Source organism: Cucumis sativus, chromosome 6 (genome assembly GCF_000004075.3).
Source record: "Cucumis sativus cultivar 9930 chromosome 6, Cucumber_9930_V3, whole genome shotgun sequence".
In the NCBI taxonomy this organism is placed as follows: domain Eukaryota; kingdom Viridiplantae; phylum Streptophyta; class Magnoliopsida; order Cucurbitales; family Cucurbitaceae; genus Cucumis; species Cucumis sativus.
In genome coordinates this window covers 18,864,697-18,889,586 of record NC_026660.2, presented here as the reverse complement: position 1 = coordinate 18,889,586, position 24,890 = coordinate 18,864,697, and the positions used below count along the sequence as shown (strand labels likewise).

General features: G+C 35.8%; 1 protein-coding gene across 3 annotated transcripts; it reads left to right on the top strand.

The window, feature by feature from the left end:
• Positions 1-1,284: 1,284 nt before the first annotated feature.
• Positions 1,285-24,467, top strand: LOC101204735 (histone-lysine N-methyltransferase ASHH2). 3 transcript variants are annotated; one of them, XM_031888187.1, is made up of 20 exons: positions 1,285-1,565; positions 1,706-1,876; positions 2,035-4,403; positions 4,494-4,817; positions 4,968-5,169; positions 6,116-6,285; positions 6,444-6,532; positions 8,573-8,704; positions 8,840-8,956; positions 9,613-9,705; positions 11,186-11,263; positions 13,700-13,756; positions 14,862-15,726; positions 15,805-15,860; positions 16,182-16,261; positions 16,365-16,447; positions 16,567-16,646; positions 20,451-20,530; positions 22,316-22,361; positions 22,892-24,467. In XM_031888187.1, exons 3-20 carry the CDS (start codon positions 2,078-2,080, stop codon positions 24,149-24,151), a joined length of 6,138 nt encoding a protein of 2,045 aa, XP_031744047.1. In that variant the 5' UTR covers positions 1,285-1,565; positions 1,706-1,876; positions 2,035-2,077; the 3' UTR covers positions 24,152-24,467. The 3 variants fall into 3 exon arrangements, with proteins under 3 accessions (XP_031744047.1, XP_011657418.1, XP_011657417.1); XM_011659116.2 differs by having other exon boundaries at positions 1,967-4,403; XM_011659115.2 differs by having other exon boundaries at positions 1,706-4,403.
• The last annotated feature ends 423 nt before the right edge of the window (positions 24,468-24,890 follow it).

Genomic DNA, 24,890 nt, shown 5'->3' with positions numbered 1-24,890 from the left:
ATACTTAAAAATATATTTCAAGTACATCCATGTAGGGGTTTGGTGTGAGTTTACAACAATATGGATTATTCTTTTAATTTAATGATGGAGGATGGAATAAAGAAAAGGCAACAATATTTTAGAATAAAAATGGTGAGTCGGATTGAGTATTGAAAATTACTCACAAGAGATTATAGAAATAACAATAATATTTGAAAAAGTATTATAATGTGTTTACATTTAATATTTGTCCCAAGGAGTGTTTGGTTGGCATGACCAAAACAAATGATAAAAAGTATTAAAGGGTATTTTTGTATTTTTAGTTAATTTGTGTGTTGACCTGTTCTTCTCTCTTTTCAATCGATTAAATTTCAAGTTATACGATATTTTAAAAATATCTACCCAATTCGTTTCGCAATAATGAAAGACGGGGAAGTACGCCATTCAAAATCAACATCTTTAATTATCTCAAATTAATATTTTATTTTTCTAAAAACAAAATCCTCAAAATCTCATTCTTATATTTTATTTTGTAAAAATTGCTAATTTAGATATAAATATATTCCATTTTACTTTTTATTCCTAATAGATTTATATAGATATCTATTACATCTACTTCCACAGTCTATCACTCACATAAACTAATTTTTGATATAAATATAAATAATTTCAAAATAAAATAATTTCTCAATGGTTAAAAAATTAATAACAATTAAATTAAGGAGAGCATGTTTCCAAAATTTATAAAAATATGACAACAGATAATAAAAAGTTGTTAAAAATCAACAACAAACTGGCAATAATAACTTAAATTCATTGGCAATAAGGAAATCAAAACATAACATTTAAAAAATGCAAAGATTGAAATTGAATATATATATATTTGAAAGATAATTGTTTGTTTTTGAGGAGAAGATAATTGTTTTATTTTTTTAATTGCTAAGAATTCGTATTTGATATATTAAATTTAATAAGTGTATTGTGGCCCTTGGAAAGTAAGAAATTGAAAAGATAGAGATGATAAATTTATTTATTAAAAAAACAAGAGATAATGAATTAAAATAATAATAATATTATTTAATATTAAAAAAAGAAAAAAAAAAGAGAAAAGAAAAAAGAAAAAAGAAAAAAGAAAAAGAAAAAGAAAAAGAAAAGAGTTGAACTTGAACCCTAACATTTGTTTACATGAAAAAATTGGGTGGCCCGAATCTTTAGAATTCGTACTTCCAACTTCAACCCATTAAGCTTAAGCAGCAGAAGAAAGGGCGGAAGGGCGGAAGGGCGGAAGGGCGGAAGGGGTAAGTGATATTACGAAAATACCCTAAAATGTACGATCAGAGCGTGTAGGGCTAAAACGGTCTCTACCGACTACCAATCAACACCAAATTCCTTCTCTCGGTCGGGAACTTGAAACTTAGAACAACGTTTATAAGGCCTAAAACATCCTTCTTCGATTCTTTTTCCTTTTCGTAAACCGAATTCCTAAGAGCAGCAATCTTGGACGCCATTCAAAAACGCCTCACCTTCATTTCATCTTCATTTACTCAATTTCATCTTCATTTACTCAATTTCATCTTCATTCTCAGGTAATTTCCCCTCTTTCTTTGATTCTTTCTCACTTTTCTTTTTCTCTTTCTTCTCGTTTTTGGCACAACTTTGTGTTTTTCTGCACCGGATGTTTCTGCATTGTGTTTCAAATTCTGAAATTAGGGTTTTAATGCTGCAGAAAGTTGGGATAGTGCCTTCTTTTTTGGTGGGTCATCTGCCCCGGTTAAGATTCAATTTGAATTCGACGAGAAAGTATTGTTCTTGTTTTCTCCGGTTGTGGATGTTGTGAGCTACCAGAACTGGGATTTGATTGAAGAAGATTTGATACACACATTTTACTTTGTTTCGGGTTAGTCGCGTTGTAGGCTTCTTTTCTTTTGTTGCTTTATGCAATTTTTGAGTTATGGCTATCCATTGGTTTTCGCTATCGATAATTTAGATGGGTTCATGTGATGACCCGGCTGTGATCGGGGAACCGTTTCGTGCCTCTGTTACTCGGCTGGTCAGGTGTTCGAGTCAACCTCTTCCCGAGCATCAGTCGCACCAGGAGATGGCTTCCTTTTCATCTAATTCTCGTGAGGGCCAGATGTTTGAGCCAGATAGGGGGCTGGAAGTGACTACGGCTTCTCTCTGTACGAATGCATCGGACCCTGATACTTCTGGGGAGGATGGGACGCTTAGAGGCTTCGAACATGCAGATAGTTTGCTAATGGATAAAAGATTGGATGGTGATTCTGGCGGTAGTGATCCCTGTCTAAACTTGGATAACGAGTCTTGCAACGAGGGGAATAAAACATTGAGCTTGGATATGAAAGAGTCTGAAGACGTTGATGGTTTGGTTGATATTTTGGGATGCGATGCTACCATGGAAATGATTTCTTTAACTGAGTCATTAGTAAATTCTGTGAAACCTGAAGAACTTGATAATAATAGTTGTATAATTGATGCTCCTGCAAAAGTTGAAAGGGATGATACTGCACAAAATGGTCCTATTTTAGCAGGGACGGGTACTCGTACAGATGACTTAAAATCTTCTTATGTCTGTGAAATTGTTTCTAATTCAGCTTCGGCTGATGGACTGCCAAATGATTTCATACAGAAAAACGAGCTGGAAAATGATGGTGCTGGTTGTTCATTTTCTGAGGTTGCAGATAGGATAACTGAGGCTTCGGTTGAACTAGAAGCAGATATGTTGAATGAGATGTCCCCTTTACAGAGTGGTCAAATACTACCAATACATGTGGGGCAATCAATTGCCAACTATGATCGGTATGTTTGCCGGATGGACGGGAAGAGCTTAAGTAGCACCTCTGGAGAAACAGTAACTGTAGTTGCTGATATGAACAGCAACCCTGAAGGATGCCTGCAAATGTTGCCTTCCCAGGGATGCGATAGGATTGGGGAATGCTTGCAATCTGATGGTTTACCACTAACTATTAATGCTTCAGAGAATGATTTGTGTGAGGAAAAGCATGACAGTAATTCCTCATCCAAGTACGTTCCAGATGTTGGGGGAGATGATAGTGATGTCTTGACTAACAATAATAGTGATGGTGGACAACATACAGTTCCGGGGATTGGAAATGACCATAATCTGGAGGACGCTACTGTTCAAGTGAACCACGACTGTGTCGAACTACTTTCATCGCCCTTGCCTTCTCAGCTCCCTAATTCTGAGAAAGATGAATTTTATGGAATGTTGAATGGAGCAGATATTCCAATAAAATATATTAGTTCTGTTAATTCATGTAGCGTCGGTGATCAAGACAACAATGACATAGAGAAAGTTGGCTGTGTTTCTGAAGTTAAATGTCCTGAAACAGTTATCACGTCTTCTAAGAGGAGTGGCCGAAGGAGAACATCAAGCCAAAAAACTGTGACAAAAAGGGCTTCCAGGAAAACAAAAAAAAAGGTGCCAGAGCCACTGATTTTTGACACTGCAAGAAGGAGGAGAAGCTCTATATCTAGACCTGCTCGTCCCTCACCCTGGGGATCACTGGGCCATATTATTCAGTCATTTGAAGAAATTGATGATGTTCTGGTAAATCAAACCCAGAAGCAAGGAAATGAGAAATCTAAAGGTAATCAAGGAGGTGCCAAGCGGAATAAGAAACAGCTAAGTGAAAGTTCACATAGATCAAGAAAAGGGACCCAAGGAAAATCTGCTACTTCAACTTCAACCAACCGTATTCGTCTGAAGGTTAAATTAGGTAAAAACGTGGGTCATAATTTTCTGAACATTGTGGTTCCCGAAATTGTTGATTCATCATTGTCTGCCAAGGGTGTCAACTGCAATTATGGCAATGAATCATATTGGGAAGGTAATTTGGAATTCCCTCCATCAAACCTTGGTGTTGATGACCAAAAGGCCGAGGAGGAGGGGCCTTTAAGAAAGATCTTCTGCTACAGCAGGAATCAGGATAAAGAAGATAATTGTCCTGATGCTTCTGTTGTGAATGAACAATGTACTAATAATGATTCAAGTTGCATCGTTGGTATAGACAAGTCCTCTGAAAAACATGCAGATGATAATCTCTGTGTTTCCTCCCATTTGGTTGATCCTGTAGCGACAAGTGATGCCAGGAGTTTGGATCCTGGAACTTCGCCTGATTCAGAAGTGATAAATTCAGTTTTAGATATTCAAGTCGGAGCAGCACGTCAGGAAATTTTGCAGGACTCGGTTTTGGCATCCTTAGAAGATTTTGCCGCTTCTGGAAATGCTCCCGGTAGTAAGAAAGGTAGGAAGAAGGACAAACCCTCTCGGGTAGTTAGTTGTTCTGAGGAACGTGGCATAAGTGTTTCTGCTTGCAGTAACAGGTCCAAGTCATCAAAGAAGCACGGAAGAAGACATAATGTGGACAATCAACTTAGTTCTGGTGAGACACTTACTTACGCTGATGCAAATGTTTTAAACTACTCTTTAACTGTTAAGGAATTGTCTATGGAGCAAGTGTCTTTGTTGACAGAGATTGAACTTCCTGAAGAGACTTTGAAAGCAGAAGACATTCTCAATGATAAAGAATGTTGCAGAGCAGATGTTGGCAGTGTGTTTTCTGAATCAGAGAATTCAAAAACATTTCTTCCTTCTCAATCCGCAAAGAAGAAACATCCCAAAGGTTCTAAATCTATTAAAACTAGCAAAGGCAAGTCAAAGGCTCCTGGCTCAAAAAACAAAATAAAGAATGCTTCAAATGAAAGGGTTTACCAACGGAAGTCTTTTAAAAATAGTAAAAGCAAGGAGGCTCTATGTGACCAAGTTGTGACTGAAACAGAAAGTCACCAAATCATAGGTAATTTTTCTTCGATTGATTAAGGGACACTTACAATCTTCTCCTTCTCTGAACATGGAGATGTTCGTGTTCTACTGTTTTTGTGCTAGATTTGTACTAACACATTGGAAAAATAAAAAACTTCTTTCTAATTTGTTTTGAATGTTTTAGGAAATTGTCTTGTCGACAAGCCTGAGAAAAGCGATAACATTATTGCATCCACGGTGGCAGTAGATTTGAGTGTGGTACAGGGTGCTGTGAATGAGCAGTATATGCCTCCTCGCAATGCTTGGGTGCTCTGCGATGACTGTCATAAATGGCGACGCATACCAGCTTCTCTTGTTGATAGTTTAGGACATGCAAGTTGCACATGGTACGCATTTATTTTACCATTTATTTCTCATATATGTATGTATGTGTGTATAATAACCACATTAAGAAAAAAGGAAAAGAAATACAAGGGCGGTCATGATTCAGAAATCTTCTTCAAATCATTTAATAATTTCCTTTTTAAACTTGCAGCATGCATTAGAATATTAGATTAGATTCTCATGCAACATCTTCACAAGTCAGCATTCTACTATATCATTTGTACGCATGAGCAAATTTGGAAATAGGGGGGATTGGGATTGAATAAAATTTAACTAAATCTGGGTTTCAATAAGCAAACTTAGGTTGGAAGTTGGGTAAATGTCAACCTCTTGTTTTGCTAAGTTGCTTACTCTTTGAGTTATATCTTCTTAATTTAGTGTTCTTTTTGTTGCAAAAATAGATATAAATATGCCAATTTATTTTTTCCTGGAAATAGAATGTTCAGTGTATTACCTATTGGCATATTTCCTTCATTTTTGGGATATTATTGAACTTACGAGAGAAGGACCAAGTCATACCATTTGCCAGTCTGGTGGGATTTCTAATCACGTGCTTAATGTAGTTCCATGTTCTTCCTTTTCAGTGATATCGTAAAAGTTCTCTAGTTTTTCCATGAAATTAATAAATCATCATGACATTATAATATTTTATCGATGGGAATGTATTTTGTTCATAATTTTTCAAATATGCCTTTTACAAATTAATGCAGTTGAAATAGTTATTTTATGGTATCCTCAAGTCTTTAGTTCACTGAATCTGTTTGTTTTCATGCAATTCATTTTCCTTTTCTAGAACCAATATTCTACAAGGATTTTATTTTATGTAAATTCAATACTCTGTATATATATGTATACATGCACTACAATGATTATTGTTATTTTATTTTAAAATTATTTTTTGATTTATTATTTCTAGTATTTTTAATTTATAGTCGTTTGTCCTTGAAGGACTTGTAAGGACAATGTGGATAAAGCTTTTGCTAATTGCTCAATCCCACAAGAGAAGTCGAATGCAGAGATTAATGCAGAGTTGGAAATATCAGATGAATCTGGGGAAGAAAATGGTTCCAAAAAACGGCTAACTTACAGGGAATTGGAGAGTTTTCATCCAGCAACAGGTACTTGGATTTTGCTGGGATGCCTTAATAGTGCCGTAAACTTGAATTAAATTTAATTTTCCTTAGGGAATGCATGCAATAATAATAGTAGTAACTACTTTTGAAGTCCATAATCCTGCATTATATAGTTGAAATGTGACCTCTGTACTTGTTTGCAGTGAATGCTGTTCCTCAACAGAACAAATTTGCTTCCATTAGCAGCAATCAGTTTTTGCACCGCAGTCGTAAAACCCAGACTATTGATGAGGTGAATTTTTCTAAATGATGTTTTTACTTGATTTGTGATTATCATCATATTTTGAGCATGCGTCCGCAGTCCTAAAACCCAGACAAAGTATGTTTAAATTGTATGGTTGTAATTGATCAAGTGAATTGGTTGGGATTGGAAACCTTTGAAATTGGAGGTGGTGGAACATTTGAGAAGTGTGCTGTGAAGTTTGGATGATTTTCATTTTCTTATGCCTTTAGTAATGGAAAATTTTGTTGTGTTCTCAGGTTCTTGATTTTCCTGAGTGCATTTTAGCTTTGTTGCGTTGGTTACGGTTAGATACCTAGCCTTTTGGCATACAAGTATATTTTTTTTAGAAGAAAGTGTGTGATGTTTCTATTTATTTTCTTTTCTTGATGAAAATAACCACTTTCATTGAGAAAATGAAAGAATACACGGACATACAGAGAAACCAAGCCTACAAAAAGGATAGACACCCTTTACAAGAAGAGGATCCAACCATGCAAAATCATTCCTAAAGAGTAATTACAAAAGATCTTTGAAATCGAAGCCTTGAGATGCATGGAAACAAACAAGGGGCCAAAGCTTGCTGGGTCCCTCTCCACCCCCCTAAACACCCTCCTATTTCTCTCTCATCCTACAAAACCTATAACACCCATATGGGGCGTTTCTACTGATTTATCCCATAGTCCTTCCATTAAATTGGAGTCTACCTCTAAAGTTATTATTTTTTTTCCCTTGAATAAGGCAATTCATTAACTCACTATAGAGGTACAAGGTGGGAGATGCAGGATCTCCTTGTACTACTAAAGCAATTAGAGAACGACCCTTGAATTTCAATGAAAAGAAAGGAGCACAGAAGTCTACTTATTGGCAACTTGATTTTGAAGCTAGGAACGAAGTAATTTGTGTTCTAGGAAATCCCTGTAAACATCCTCGAAAATTTCCTATTTCTTTCTGACCAATGGCCTTAGGTCCTTGCAAGCACTAGATTGGCCCACAAATCTTCCCCTTGCACATTACACTGTGGTCGCCCAAACTTGACTGCAGAAAATCTCTTAGGATAGCACTGGCATGTATAAACTGGTACCATGGAGAATAAAATGCTGAATTGTGCTCCACAAATTCCCACACAGGCAGCCTGGACCAGTGGAGAGGAATAAGTGAAGAATTTTCCTCTGATTTTTTCCTCAGTTGATTATTCCATGGAACAATGAGCAGATAAAAGATTCACGAAGTTGTTGAGGGTTTCTTTTGTTTTCTATTTCTTTTGGACAGCTTTCTATCCTATATGTGTGATTGTAATACATATTTTTTATTTGAAGTTCAGTTTCTCATAAAAAGTGTAATTCCTACCAAGTAAAGGATCCATGTAATATGCTTTCTAGTAGGGGAGAATATTTGAAATGGAACTTATCAATGCAATGCATTTAGATTTAATAAGGCGAGGCAATCTGCACACCTGTGTGTGTGTGTATTTGATAAGACAGTCTACAGCATGCTTCACAAAGCTGGTGTGAAAAGTTAAAAACTGAAAACTGAAACTTTCTGACTGTGCTTCTGAAAGTAATATGTAAAGGAACACTTTGTGGAGTTATGGACAGGGAATGCACAAAAAGTAGTCAACAAAACTTAAATTAATGGCAAATTTACAATGGCTGGAATGTTCTAATGCACCTGAATTGTGGTCATTCTATTCATGTAAAGTGTGGTTGCTGATGCTGCTTCTTCTGTTAGTCCTGTTGTTAATTGGTTAGCTTTTTTTCCTTTTTATAAGATGGGAACAAAAATACAAATCTTCTCTTTTGCTGGGATAAAACTAATTTTGTTAGCTTTCTTGTGTTTTTTTGCACATATTACCAGTGGTTGAAATTGGTTGTTTGTAGGCATTTTTGTTTGTTCTGTTTTGTATATTTTATGGTTCTTAATCTTATAATGATTTGTCAGTGTAAGTGGTCAACTCTCGAGTTTCAGTGGCCAATTAGGTTACAAGACTGAATACATTTAGGTCAATGTGGCAATATCCTTATTTTATATGTTTATACATCTCTTGAACAGATAATGGTTTGTCACTGCAAACCAGCTTTGGATGGTCGGTTAGGTTGTGGAGATGAATGCTTGAACCGAATGCTCAATATTGAATGTGTACGAGGTACATGTCCTTGTGGGGAACTTTGTTCTAATCAACAGGTATTGAAGCTTTTCCCTACAGTTCTCTCTCTTTCTCTCTCTCTCTCTCACACATACATTATTGATCTATCTTTTTGGTCGAGTTAATTGAGTCCTTATGAAAATCTTATTTAATTTTTGAACATGTGGTTTCAGTTCCAGAAGCGTAAGTATGCTAAATTACAGTGGTTGCGATGTGGAAAGAAAGGTTATGGGCTACAGTTGCTTGAGGATATATCAAAAGGACAATTTCTCATTGAGTATGTTGGAGAGGTAATTGTGATGTATCCATGGTTGAAGACATATCCTATAGAACAATCTATCTCGATCGTTGGTTACTTTTCATGTGCCTTGAAAGTTGCATATATATGTTTCTTGCTTTGCTTGATTTATCTATCATGTTAATTGCATCGGTAAGAAATGATAATATTTGTGGACCAATAATGTAATCTCTTTTATGACATCATTTTTTTGGCTGAATAAAAATTTGTGCAACTGTGTGAAGATGTCAAGCTGTAGGTTGAATTTGGATAAGATTCTTTATGACTTCATGACGGGTTATATAAACATAACAGTGGAAGGGTAGAATGTAAGTTAGTAGAACGTGTGTAGAGTTCCAAGTCCTTTGTTAGTATATGTTTTTTTTTATAATTACAGTGTTCATTTTTTTTTTGTCCAACTGGAGATATTATTTGTTATCTTCTTTGGTATAGGTTCCTCCTTTTTTGCAATTTCATCTCATTAATAAAAGTACCTTACACACACGGACACACATATTTTGTTGTGTTTCAATTTTTGTGATTTTATGTCATTCATGTTTGTTTATTTTTATTTGGGGTTCTCCCCTGATTTCATTTATCAATAAAATGTTTCTTTTACAAATATATGTGTGTGTATATATATTTTATTCTATTATTTCATCTACTCAGGTCCTTGACATGCATGCTTATGAGGCACGCCAAAAGGAATATGCATTGAATGGTCATCGGCATTTTTACTTCATGACCCTAAATGGCAGCGAGGTTGGATCTTCATTTTCTTTGCTAGTGTTCTTAATTGAATCATGTTCTTAATGCGCCTTTCCTTTTGAGGCTAGGCTATCATCTTGTTATTGTTGTACTTCATTTTGATCATTAAGTTGTGAGTTGCAGAATGTGGGAATTCTTTGTAGTAATTCATTACTGTATATTGCTTCTGATATTCCTCGTCGGTTTGATTCTGGGTTGTTGCTTATGCTTTATTACGTAACTTTAGTTTGCTTTATGTTGTTGCTTATGCTTCATTGTAGTAGCTTCTTTGTTTAGTTATTTTAGTTTCTTCTTGTATCCTTGAGCATTAGTCTCTTTTTATTTCCTTCCTAAAAAATTTCATCTCTTTCTCAAAAAATAAAAGTGACTACTCAAAGACTGAAATATATATAACGTTTAAACGTTAACACTAGAATGTTTTATAACCTATTATGATAGATTCCTTCTATCTTATGTAAATATCCTTATGGGTGTCATGTGGTGTTTTTTTTTATAAATTTTGACGAAGAAACTTCTCTCTATCCTTAGAGGGTTCTATACTCTATTGACAGAGGTTTTTCTTTTGATGCATGAGATGATGCATTTGTGTCACATGCGCAATTCGTTAGAGCTTAGAAATACCACAATTGCGTTGTCAGTTTGCTCGCTCCATTCGAGCTACCTTTCCAGTTATTTGATGTCTGTGTGGCAGGTATAGGGACTTAGGCTAAGAAGCATGGACACAGACACGACGACACGTCATTTTTTTAAAATCTAGGACACAACATGGCAATGACACGTTTATAAAATGAATTGATGCATTTATATGCTTACTTAGCTTGATGTATTCCACACTAACAAGTGTCCTAGTGTTTAACACGTGGTGGACATGGACAAGCTAGCCAAACTAAAGTGTCCGGCTTCTTAGGACTTAGGTTTATGGTTGAGGAGGATCTCGAGCATTCTCCCTTTTGTAACAGGAGTCAACTTTCTCGGCAAGCCAATTCTTTTTTCTATTTTGGGTTAACCTTTTTCATTGGGCTGTCTTTTTTGTATGCCTGTCTGTGTTCTTTCAATTTTTCTCAAGATAGTCTGGTTTTTCATTTGAAAGAGGTTTGTTTAACTTTTGGCTCCATTGTAATGTTTCAGATTCTTACTTGTTTGTTTTCTTTCGGAAAAGAAACAAAAGAAGGAACATGTTGATAGAATCTATTTTATCGTTCACCTGGACAGCTCTTAAGTAATGCTTTAAGAATATAACTAGGTCTAATTACTGTAAAGTTCAAATGATTTTCATTCTTACTGTATCTTGTTAGGACTAACATTTCATTGTACAAGATCTATAGCTTGAGGTTTATCATATTTCACATTGTTCTAGACTACTGACAAGGAACTGATACGAGGACCACTCCTCTTAATTGCATCATCTTTTCCTTCATTTCACCTTTGGTGAAAGTTATTTAAAGTCTGTAATTCATCTGTATATGTGTTACAGGTCATAGACGCATGTGGAAAGGGAAATTTGGGGCGTTTCATTAATCACAGTTGTGATCCAAATTGCCGCACGGAGAAGGTCTATACCCTATTCACTAAGCATTGTTGCATATTGCGAACATTGTAGCATACTGTTACATGGTAAAATGATGTTTGTGTGTGTTTTAAACAAGTATTTTCACTAGGGATGTAAACGGCAATACAACCCAACCCTTAAAATATGGGTTGGGTTGTTGGGTTGCCATCCCTAAGTATCAACCAACCTTTTCTTTTACCCCATTTTCTTCAATTAATAATAAAATATATATATCATTAATTTGGGTTGGGTTGGGTTGAATTGAATTTTTCAACCCCCAATCTGAGATCCAACCCAACCCGAAAAAAACTAAAATTTTGAACCCAACCCAACCCACATTTTAAACTAGCCCAACCCAATTTTTATACTATGGGTTGGGTAGTCTAGGTTGTCGGGTTATTCATGCACTTCCTAATTTTCATCCTAGGATGTAGACTTCTATGCAGCACTGAGACTTCTGTAGTCTGATTACCAAGTGTTAATGGTTTTATTTAATGTTTTATTTATTACCAAAATGGCATATTCTGGACCAAGTTCTTATGCATGAGGTGATAGAAGATCATAGAAGCAGAATTCTGACTTTTTTCTTATTTAAGATTTTTGTGTCGGCTATCAAGATTGTAGAGAAGTTTGTGAAAGACTTTTGAATTTGGTGGTTTAGATATAGGTAATTTGAGATTGCACAATGAAATTCTCTTGGTTTTATTATGGCATTTCTTGGCTCCATGCGACAGATTTGTTATTCAGCAAGTATGAGCCTCATTCTTTTGTGCAACTGTGAGTAGCCTTTCGGTTCTAGATTGAAAGACACATAGGACCATAGGGGAAGGGGCCAACAAAAAGAAGATAAGAAACATAAAGATTTAAAATAGATTGACGATGTTATAAGCCCACAAATAAGGGGAAAACTAAACCAATCAACATTGCAAAGAACTTCAAATTGAAGCACCCCATAAGCAGATCAGAAAACAAGCCAAAAGCACCCTTTGGTGGCTCATTTAAAGCCAAAAAGAGGAGGGGAAATTGCTTAGCCATCAAGCTGACAATAACCCCTCTTGAAGCAAAGATGTAGCATTTTTCGCATAAGAGATCGAGCATTCCAAGTTTCAGACCTCTCTAAGGCTTTTCTTTTGTTTCACTGTTTGCTTATTATTTTTCTTTGTACTAGCGGGTAATAGGTATAACCATAATACAGAGGCCTTGTCTCTGAACCAAGACGCCAGTGCAAGTATATTTGGCCCCGAATTGAAAAACCCGTTTGTCGGCTGAGGTATGAAATCATACGATCATGATTCATGAGGCTTATGGAAGGAGTGAAGTCAGGTAGAGTTGGGGCTTGAAAGGTGAAATTCCGTATCAGCGTTCGAAGGCAGAACCACAACGGTAGTAGAGTGGATGGATAACGGCAGGGCCAACCACAATGCTCTTCTCTTGTTTCACTGTGTGCTTGGTGTTTTTCTGTCCTAGCGGGTATAGCCATAATACAGAGGCCTTATTTCTGAACCAAGATGCCGATGCAACTGTATGAGGCCCTGAATTGAAAAACCTTTTTGTTGGTGGAGGTATGAAAGTATACGATCGTGCTTCATGAGGCTCATAGAAGGATGAGTGGAGTTAGGTGGAGTTGGGGCTTGAAAGGTGAAATTTTGTATTGGCTTTCAAAGGCACAACCACAATGGTAGTGTAGTGGATAACGCCAGGGAAAATTGTCTTAGGGGGATTCTGAATCACATTTGAAAGGTGCTGTTTCGTATTTCTATCCATGATCTCTTTGCTTCTGTTTTGGTGGGGTACCCATTCTATGGTTTGAAGAAGACTCTTTGGTTGGTTCTTGTCCTTGCATTCTTCTGGCATCTTTGGGGAAACAAAATGATTGCATTTTTAGGGATGCATCCTCTTCCCTTGAGCACTATCTGGATAGGGTTCTTTCTACTGCTCTCTTTTGGTGTAAAAATCAGCACTCTTATTGCACTTTATAGCTTATCTTTTTTTCATCTCCAATTGGAATTCTTTCTTATAACTTGTATTACTCCTTCATTTCATTTAAAGTTTTCGTTCTTTAAAACAAAAATCCATTTCTTACAAAAAGAAACAAAAGAGTTGTGCCCTCATTGAGATCTTTGAGAAGGATTTGATCATGGAGTCAAAACTATGAGCAGTTTGTTTTCCTAGAATCCCTCCCATCATAAAGATGGCTAGACGACAAGCAAACCATCAATGGAATTTACTTTGAAAACTCATGGTCTATCACGTTGATATTATGTATATACACGTTAACCAATCTTAGTTATTTACAGCTGATTAAGATTTTTAATATTTCTGTGTTGATCGGGTTAGCAAGTAGCAACTTAAACATTAATTTTCTGAGATTTGTTTGAGAATTTACGAGTTTCTAGTCCTCTTTTTTTTTCAATTCTTATTTTCTTGGTCTTGGAACAGTGGATGGTGAATGGAGAAATCTGCATTGGGCTCTTTGCACTAAGGGATATTAAGAAGGTACATTTACTGTTTGCTTTGTTTCCTTCTGAATCATTCACAGAAAGAATATCCGTGACTTATGATTGGGGGACTTTTGGTTGAAAATGATGGTGTCATTTTTAATGAGAAGCTCGGTTTGGTATATATATCTTTTAAGATAATTTTTTTAGTTATTATTATTATAATAATTAAAACCCTTAGGCCACAAGTAATGCTAATTGGAGTGAGTTCATTTGAGCTCCGAGGATTGGAATTTTGGTTCTCTTCTGTAAATTTTTTACTACGTCAATGAAAAGGGACATGCATGTGTTTTCCTTAATTCTTTAAAAGCTCAGTACCTTTTGACTTGATGGGAGAGAATAATTCTGTAATCTCTATCTGTTTAGGGCTTCTGAAATGCCATTGTGGATTTTCTATCTTTTTGTACCATTTGCTGATCTGTCCTTCAGTACAAATTACGATTATAGAACATTTTCACAGCCCTCTTGTCATAGTGTATATCCCCATTTCTCCAGCTATAGTTTCAGTGGTCTTTGAGATGAAAAATAATGTCTTGATGAAAACTTGACATCAGATTATCAATGAATTGTTTCTTTTACCAAAAAAGAAGTAGAAAAAGAAAAAAGATTGACATCTGATTACGTTATATCTGTTTTAATTTATTTTTCAACAAGTAAATTGAAGCTGAGGTGCAATAAAATAGTTTTGGTGGCATCATTCGCCAAAGCAAGACCATGTGATTCTATAATTGTTGTATTTCTCTTTTGATAAAGAAAATCGAGTTGTTCATAGAATATCTTTTCACATGATTCTGCAATTTTGAGTATGAATGTGGATGAAACTGAACAGCCATGATGATGACATTTCCATTCATATCTTAGATATATTTTTTAAAAATTTATCCTTTCCTTAAATGTTTTCTCCTAATTTCTTAGTTGATTTGGACATTCCTGCCCTTCTTGTTCAAAGCTCGATATATGATGCTTTGGCATTATTTTGATCAGCAACATTTTTTGTAAAAAAAATAAATCCCTTTGATCTTCTTCCTTTTTTTACGAATTCATTTTCTGCCTTACATTGCATTAGTAGAAGCTGTATCCTCATCAATTCTTTCCTATTTCAGGGGGAAGAGGTGACATTTGACTACAATTATGTAAGGGTATTTGGGGCTGCTGCAAAAAAATGTTATTGTGGTTCTTTCCATTGTCGAGGTTATATAGGTGGAGACCCCCTCAATTCTGAGGTCATTATTCAAAGTGATTCAGATGAAGAATTCCCCGAACCTGTGATGCTTCGAGGAGATGGAAGAAGTTTGAATAGTAACTTGTCAACTGCAGTTAGTTCAATGGATGTTGCTAAAATGCAATCCTCTGAGCATCTAAAAGGGAATAGGGATAAGAGAGATCAACCTATCAGAATTGCTAGTGAATTGAAGATTTCAGAAGAAAAAGTGGATCCTCTTAAGCTTTCTGCGTCGAAGATTTCAGAAGAAAAAGAGGATCCTCTTAAACTTTCTGCAACGAAGATTTCAGAAGAAAAAGAAGATCCTCTTAACCTTTCTGCCTCTACCATTTCTCCATTGCATAGTTCATTGGAATTCGAAGATTCGAAGGTAGCATCACCTATTCCAGTGCCAGATATTACCCATCAGACTGAGGATGTGACAAGCCAACCTATCTTTGTTGATCAGACAGAAATATCTCTTTTGGACAATATTCCTGACAAAAATACATGCTCTATTGAGCAGGAGGCAAAGTTATCAGTGGATGACATTGACGCTCGTAAGAAGTCCAAGCTGGATTCTGTTGAAGATAAGCAAGTGTATATAAAATCGCATCCTCGGATGAAAACTTCGCGTAAACTAGGTTCCATCAAGAAAGGAAAAGTTAGCTCTGCAGAAAAAATACAAATAACTAACAGGTCCCAGATTTCCTCTGTAAAGCCCAAGCGATTGATTGAAGGTTCTCCGGGTAACCGCTTTGAAGCAGGTTAGTCGTGCTTGGAGTACTAGCTTTTGCTTAAATAGCTGTGATGGGCTTATTAATGGTTAATTGTATTTAATACAGTTGAGGAGAAGCTTAATGAACTTCTGGATGCTGAAGGGGGAATTAGCAAAAGAAAAGTGAGTTATTGTGACTTACCACATGTTGACTACTTGAATATTCTGCTATTCTATTGGTTTTAATTGCCGGTGGCAACGATGGTCAGTGGGCTCTTTTATGCTTTACCATCAACTGCTCTTTCTTCATGTAACTCTGCTCTGCATTTTTCATGGATCAGAGTATTGGTTTTTAGTACTTTATTTGGCCTATTCTTCTGTACTTTTGTTCTTTCTTGATAAAAGGTGTCGTTTTAGGTGGATTTGTGCTGAAGTGTGCTCATTTTCCGTTCAGAGATATTTGCAGTGTTCAAGAACTTATAAGTTTTTTCCTTCCTCTAACAGGATGCCCCTAAAGGGTACTTAAAGCTTCTTCTTCTGACTGCTGCATCGGGTGCAAGTGCTAGCGGTGAAGCAATTCAGAGGTTGCCTGAGATTATTACTATGTTTTTATGTTCCAAATTGTGACAGTCATTTATGTAATGTATATCATAATATTAAATGCTTTTTGTTATTTTTTTTTGACAGCAATCGGGATCTTTCAATGATCCTTGATGCTCTTTTGAAGACAAAGTCACGATTAGTATTGACTGACATAATAAACAAAAATGGTATAGTTTTTTTCTTAAATAATTTTTATGCTCTCCGTGTATATTTTATGTGGCCTTCTTGTGTCATTTGGTTTATAGAATACCATAAACTATTCATTTCCCCTCCTTTTTGCTCTCAGGTTTGCGGATGCTGCATAACATAATGAAGCAATATAGAAGTGACTTCAAAAAGATACCTATTCTTCGGAAGCTTTTGAAGGTATTACTTTTATGCCAATTTCAAGATTCCTTTTAATGAGTCTGGGAAAAAACTTCCCAGTTCAGTATATATATATATATGATCATTTCCTTGTCTTAATCATTTTGTATTTTGGAGTATTAGTTTCTTTTAATTATATCAATAAAAAATCTCTGTTTGAAAACGAAAATTCATTTCCTTGTCTTCATAATATGACTAATGAAGTCACATTTGAATGTTTGAGTAAACAAGGATCAAATATGTAATTAGCAAAGAAACTGAAATTGAGTATAAAAACTGTTAAATTTAACACTAATTGCCAATTGGTTTTGAGATGGAACCTCATACTATCAAATTTAACATGGTATCAGAGCCCATTAAACCCAATTGAGTATTCGGTCCAAGATAGGTGAACCCAAAGAGGCACCATCTTGAGGGGCATATTGGAGAAGTTGGGAGTCCCACCTTGGAAAAACTAACTCCTCTAATTGCTAATTGGTTCTGAGATGGAACTCCATACTATCAAATTTAACAAAAACGATGTGCGATTATATTTAAGTGAACTCTATTACAAATGTTCGAAATGATGAGGGGGTAAGTGCCAACCTTTTTGGTTTTGTATAGGGGAGAGGGACTAGGAAAATGTGGTACAGATTTCAATCTCTGGTCAGACTTGGTATTGAAAGTATAGTTAGCGCTTTTGTTATTGCAACCAAAAAGATATATACATAATTGGTGTTTACTTCAGATGAAATATATCTTATTTAGTTAACATATTACTGTGTAGCATTAGGACTTCAGTTTTTTCTGAGGAAAGATAAGATAAGACATGTCGAACCTGTATGAGATTGCTTATAGGCACTAGTCATTTTCACCTTTTCTAGTTAGGTATCCTGGAAGTGCAAACATATCCTGGAGGGAGCATGGCCTTTTTCTTCTCTTCTCTTTTCTTTTATCTTCTCTTCTCTTTTCTTTTATCTTCTCTTCTCTTTTCTTTTATCTCCTCTTCTCTTTTCTTTTATCTCCTCTTCTCTTCTCTTTTCTTTTATCTCCTCTTCTCTTCTCTTTTCTTTTATCTTCTCTTCTCTTCTTTTTCTTTTTTATTTTCTTTCTTTCTTCCTTCCTTTCTTTTATCTATTTATTTTGCATGGCTTTTATGCAATTGAGTGTTTGTTTTCCCCCCTTCTTTTTTTGATCTGGTTCTTGATGGGTCTGGTAGACTTGCTTGAGAAACGAGAAGGATATACTATCCAATGCCCTCATAGGTTGTGGCATGGCCAAAGTTAACCATTTTTTTAAAAACAGAAACCACATTTTTCATTGATGTAATTAAAATAAACTTATGCTCTAACTAAAATGAGATACGAATAGTGGGAAGATATCTCAACTAGGTTAACACACTCATAACGTCCGAATCACGTCCCCTTACAAAGAAAGCATTAAAGTAAAGTACAAAATTACATATTGATTTAAATAGTGAAATACATAGTTAACTTGGAGTAATGAAAGCATTCCAATTTGATCATATATCCTGGATAGAGTAATCAACAATTTTTTTGGAAAGGGAACACCGTGATGAAGCTACGAGCTGAGCAGAACCAAAAGACCATTCAATGGGTTTGTCTTGAAATACCCTTCGTTCAAACCAAATTTATGAAACCAAGGCTTTGGCTGCATTTGTTCATATTAATTGAGCTTTAAAGGACAATAAAGGGCCAACGAACAGAAGCCCTTTGCAATCAATTAAGTAGAGAATCCATATATTAAATTACCAGGAAAGAGATGGAGTGGAACTGGTGAAAAAACAAACTCCATCTTCAATGATCTGGATGAAAAACCATTCTTATAATTGATCGGGACAACAACTTAGATAAATCTCCACAAACTTCAAGATGAAATCTAAATTTTCAACTCGCTCTAGGAGGAGACAAATTTGGGCCTACTTTTGAAATCTCAATTATGGACCTTCATCATCAAGGCCTACTTTTGGCTCATATAGAATGAATGGACCTTCATCATCAAAGCCTACTTTTGTATATTGCTCTTACTTGGTGTAAATTCACCCCATCCTTTTGTGATCACAACCTCACTTTTCTATTTCACAGTGGAATAGTATAATGTAATCTCACCTGGCAATTTTTCCTTTTGTAATTTCATACTATCGATGAGATTATTATTGACTGTTTCTTGTAAAAATAATTGCTGGAGGGAGGCAATTGTTGATTGGTTTTGGGATTGGGTTGGCATACTCAAGAAGGGTGGTTCCAACTGCCTTTATACTTGGTTTATCTTGTAGTTCTTCATCCTTTAGAAAATTTCGTTTTTTTGGAAGATCATCCCAAATGCTGTTGTTATGTTCAGTACCATGATTGACATTCCAACCTGTTTGAAGGATTTTGCCAAGAAACCTGAGAGAGTTCTTAAAGCCAGATCTAAGTATCTGCTTCTTCATTGAAACCCATAAAGGATTGGACATGTGAGGAGATGTCCATGCGAAAAGCAAAGAAAATCTCTTGAGATTCCATCCAAAGTCTTTGTGTGAGGGTCTCATGTGCAACCTTTCTCTGTGATCAAGTTAACCCTCCTCCTCCTGTCTTTTATTCTATATGCCATGGAAGTTTTAAATCTGCAAGAATGTGATTTCCCCCTCCCTTCTTGTCTTTGCAAGTTCTACGCGACAAAGTTAACATCGAGGATTGGACTCTTTGAGGTCTTCTTGTTTGATTGATGTGAATGTAGTGTTGTCCTTTTTAAGGAAGCTGCAGAGGTTCTCGTTCATCTTTTATGGTTTTATGATTATGCTTTGGCTATGTAGACATGTTTTTCAATCCTTTAGCATTCATGCGGCTCGACCTAAAGTTTGTAGTTCAATGCTCGAGGAGTCCTTACTTAATTTTCCCTTTAGCAAAAGGGTAGGTTTTTTTGGATAGCTGACATTTGTGATCTCCTCCTCCTGTCTTTTATTCTATATGCCATGGAAGTTTTAAATCTGCAAGAATGTGATTTCCCCCTCCCTTCTTGTCTTTGCAAGTTCTACGCGACAAAGTTAACATCGAGGATTGGACTCTTTGAGGTCTTCTTGTTTGATTGATGTGAATGTAGTGTTGTCCTTTTTAAGGAAGCTGCAGAGGTTCTCGTTCATCTTTTATGGTTTTATGATTATGCTTTGGCTATGTAGACATGTTTTTCAATCCTTTAGCATTCATGCGGCTCGACCTAAAGTTTGTAGTTCAATGCTCGAGGAGTCCTTGCTTAATTTTCCCTTTAGCAAAAGGGTAGGTTTTTTTGGATAGCTGACATTTGTGATTTGTTATAAAATCTTCGTGGTGAGAGGAACGATGGATCTTTCAAAGTCACAATCAGGGTAATAAGACATTCATCAGAGAGCAAATGTATGGCATAAGACATTGTGAGGAATTTCGAACTGGAGCTGTTTTGTAAAACTTTTCTTGATTAGAATGATGAAGTATTTTTCTAACCTTGTCCTATTTTAATTTTATATAATATCAAAATAAAAGTCTATATTAGTAAATTTTGTATATATATATATATTTTTTTTTTAAGAAACAATTTCATTAATGAAATGAAATTACAAGACAAGAGGGGGAAGAGGCCCCAAAACAACAAAGCTATTTGTATTTTTTTTCCTTTTCTCCTTTACCATTCAGACGAAGAAATTTGATTAGGATTATTTCTAACTTTTTTTTTTACGTTCCAAACAATTCTTTATAATCACTTCTCAAATTTTAAATCATAGGTTTTTAAATAATTTCTTGAAATTTCTTGACACCGAACGGAGTGTTTAATAATCAAACTCTTCTGCAGGTCCTGGAATACTTGGTGACAAGAGAGATACTCACTTCAGAGCATATCAATGGCGGTCCCCCTTGCCCTGGAATGGAAAGGTTAGAGATTGTGATGCTTAATTTCAATAACTATTTCCTATCATTCTGTAGGTGTCGGTGAATTATGTAGTAGTTTAATTTGTTGAGATGTGCTAATGAAAACTTTAGTTTCTTTACTGGGGTATACTTTGGAGGGGGGTTGGGTTGGAGACCATGTTTGGGTCATTTGGGTTGCTAACTTGACCAACCCAAGTTTTTGGGTTGGTCCAAAAATGTGCCACAACCCAACCCATGTACAACTTTAACTTTCAGTGTATATTTTTTTACCACTTTCCTTCTAAAGTTCAATTTATAGAAATTTTATCATGAAGATCTAGTTGAATGTTTAGTTTTCTTTTCTTTTATTTTCCTTTTTCGTTTCTAAGATGAGAAACAACGTACGTCTCTGGATCCCCAGGTTCTTTTACTCATTGTATAACTCTCTTGTACTTTGAACTTTTCTCTTGTTATTATCATTAATAAAAGAGACGTGTTTCCCTTTAGAAAAAGAAGAAAAACAACATTGAGTATCAAAAAATTTGGGCATTATATGCCACCAATTGAGACCAACTTGCAATTAAAGAAGATATGATCCACTGTTGTCTTGTTTTGTCTCTTGTATTTGATATAATCCACTGTTTCATTATCTATTTTGTACAAAATGCAGCAGCTAGGAGAAATTGGAATATTAGGTTTATGTTTTCTTGACGTTTTCAGCTCTTCAATTGAGTGAATTCCTCTCTAACTTAGAGACAAATGAAAAAGTTGATGCTGTTAGGAGCTTATGATTTTCAGATTCTTACAAATGAGAAGAATTTATAAGGACGTACCCCCTTATCTATTTTCTTCCATTTGCTTTCGAAACTCTATCAAGAACTGCCAATCCACTCTTTTATTGGCATTTTCTAGATCAACTTTGATTATCAACATTTTTAATATAATATTTTTGTTTCTTATAAAAATTACTTTGATTACTCAACTTTTTCTTTTTTAGTTTTCTTCATTTTATCAAATGTGCAAATTGAAATTAGGCTTTGCTTTGTCATTCTATTCCGAATATAATTGTGAGATTTTTACACTGCATGTACATGCATTTGAATCCCTTTAAAAGAATGATTGTGCCCTTGTCATTGAATTGTTGTTTTATTCTAGAGCATGGATGCATTTGAATCCCAACGATATTGGAAGTTGCACAGGAGACGTACTATTGTTTAAGTTTTTGGTGGCCAAACACATAAGTTATATCTCTTGCCAGGGCTGACCATGTGGTGGGACTCGTAGAGTTTTTGTTTAGAGAAAATTGTAAACAAGAAGTGGGTGTAACAAAATATTTTTGTTTGCTAAAACTTGGTATTGTAATGTTTATCTTTGTTAAAACAACCACCCCGACAAGAGTGGTTCTGAAGTAAAGTGAAACTCTAGTGAGATTCCTTTGGTTAGGTAGGTCGTACAAAGGTTTATCTTTCAGATTATTGAGGATCTTGTACAAAATAATATGAAACAGATTAAAATGGGATGATTATAACTGATAGGGTGTCAAATTTGCCAAGACAAAGTTGCTGAAAGTACTTTACATCTAATGCTGGCAATTAGTTCTAGACTAGTTGTAAGTTGTTTTTCTTCACTCTTGAGTAACTCCAAAAAAGAACAGGCATTTCTAGTTTATGCTGGCACTGATGTGTTTTTTCTTTTGACATGCTTATTCTGTATCTTCAGCTAATTATTTTCTTTTGCCATGAGTGACAATTTGTAGATCCTTGCGCTTGCTGTATTTTAGTGATCCTTACATGATTAATTTTTTTGCAGTTTGAGAGAGTCCTTATTGTCACTGACAGAGCATGATGACAAACAGGTATCATTTACAAATTATTAGAGTATCGATTGACCTATTCTATTAAAATGAATAGTAGTGCAAAGAGTAGAAGAGTATAAGAACTTTAACTACAATAAAAAATTCTATATAAAAATAAACAAACAGACAAATAAATAATATATAGGTGTAATTATGGTGGAGTAAAAGGGCTTCCCATTGCTTAACTATATTAAAGAGTGAAGTCACAAACAGGGTAATAGGCCATTTATCATCAAATGAAGATCTATCCAAAAGTCACACTCATGACTAAATCACAGTTCACATTTGCAATATATCAAAAACAGAGCAATGATGTGAAAACCTCCGGTTTGCTTGAAGATGTTGGTAAAAATGATTTTTATTTCAAGTGTATGCCAAATCTAGACAATTTTTCCAAAGACCACCACTGACAAAATGTCCAAAAACATTCAAATATAATTTACAATTCTTTTCCTAAGTCTTAGTGTAGGTGTGATCTTTGGCCAAAAGCTTTTAAACTTCAGTTTTGATGAGTTACGCATGACCTGCAGGTACATCAAATTGCCCGAAGTTTTCGGGACAGATGGTTCCCAAGACATACTAGAAAATTTGGTTATTCTGAGAGAGAGGATGGGAGATTGGAAGTTTACAGGGGTTCAAACAGCAGTAGGTTTACTGCATCACACAGTTTTCGGCACGATCAGGATTGCAGACCCACAGATGCAATTGATTGTATCAAGCAGTCGATGCCTACATCTTTGCCAGATGCTCATCCTGCAGAGGTCTGTTCTCTGGCTTCCGCAGCTAGTCACTCAGTGAATGGACAAAAAGTCCGTAAGCGTAAGAGTCGATGGGATCAGCCTGCAGATACGAGCCTAGATCTGAGATCTAAGGAGCAGAAGCTTGAATCAACATCGGTGCAGGAATTGAATTCCAGCCAATTAAATAGTGTTGGAGCAGCATCAATGCTGATAGACAAAGTAAACAATGATGATAAGGACATCTCCCTCTCTGATTCTGTTGGAGTACCTTGTCGGCAAGATGAAGATATAAGGGCTGACAGTGCAGTGCCAAACATCCCTGAAGATATTCCTCCTGGATTTTCATCTCCCTTCAATCCCCCTGTTGCTTCCTCAAGTGCTTTTTCAGCAGTTTTAGATCCTCCTCGACAGAATATTGGCGATTTGAGTTGTGCTTTTTCCACAGTTGGGCATCTACAGGAAAGATTTATTTCTCGCTTGCCTGTATCCTATGGAATTCCATTTTCTATCATTGAGCAATGTGGAACATCTCATGCAGAGAATCTGGAGTGTTGGGATGTTGCTCCTGGAGTGCCTTTTCATCCTTTTCCACCCCTACCACCATATCCCCGAGGTATGAGAGGCCTGCCTACATCTGCCTGTGGTACTGCTGGACAATCGTCTCAGGAAGGGCAGGTGAACAGCCATGATTCTCGAACTTCTTTCTCAGAAGAAAGCCCTCCTAGTACAAGTACTAATTACCAAACAGATTTGTGCACTCCATCAAACAACCAGCAGATAGCGAAACGGGCAAAAGAATCATCATGTGACTTGGGACGAAGATACTTTAGGCAGCAGAAGTGGCGTAATACAAAGTTTGGCCCCCCTTGGTTACAGAGAAGAAGTCAGTGGGGATGCCAGGGGAACTTCAGGGGTGGGGTGAGCACTATAGGTGATGAAAATATTCCCGACGAGGAAATAAGTCCATATTGCTCGGATGAAGCAAGCGGTAGAGTGGATAAAGCTAATGGTGATTTTTATCAGCATTTGCAGAACCAAAATCTGCGTTAGTCTTAGGAAAATAATGATCTGAAATTTCAATAGAACAATGTATTCTCAGTTCTTTTTCTTACTTAGGTTTGTACTCGATGAAGTTTCTTCAACTTCAGTATGGTAGTGCTCTTACTCCAGCATTAGTAGTAGTACTATTCATGAGGTTGATTATTGCTTCCATTAGCATATGAGGTTTTGGATCTTTCTCCATCAATCAACACCTCAAAGAGGTAGGCATTCTTATTTGTATATCATTTTCTCACAAAAATTAAATTGTGACACGCAATGTTTAAAAATCTCGGAAAAATAAAATTTTCATTTATTCTTGCTGTCATTTGCCTATGATTATTGGAGATTCAAAATATTTCTTCTTGATTTTCTCTTAAGCTATTTCAACTATCCTGTAAATTACATGGACCCATGTCGGATGAAAGTATTTTGAGCATTTGTATGAATGAACACTGCTTTTATTTTTACCCTTTACTTGTTACACAGGAAATGATTTATTAGAAGTTTTTCCCCCTATAGTTACATATCTTTCTGTGTTTATAAAGCTGTTCTTATCTGGGTATAATTGGAACATGTTGCTACATGGAGTTCTCTCATCACTAATCGTGATAGGGATTTTGCATTATTGATGAAAAATGTCTGCGGCATGAACTCAGGTACTCTTGTAATGTAGTCTACTACCGAATGATGTTGGGTCATATTTTCTAAGCTGATTGTGAAACTGACACTGTTTGCCGGAGACTCTTGG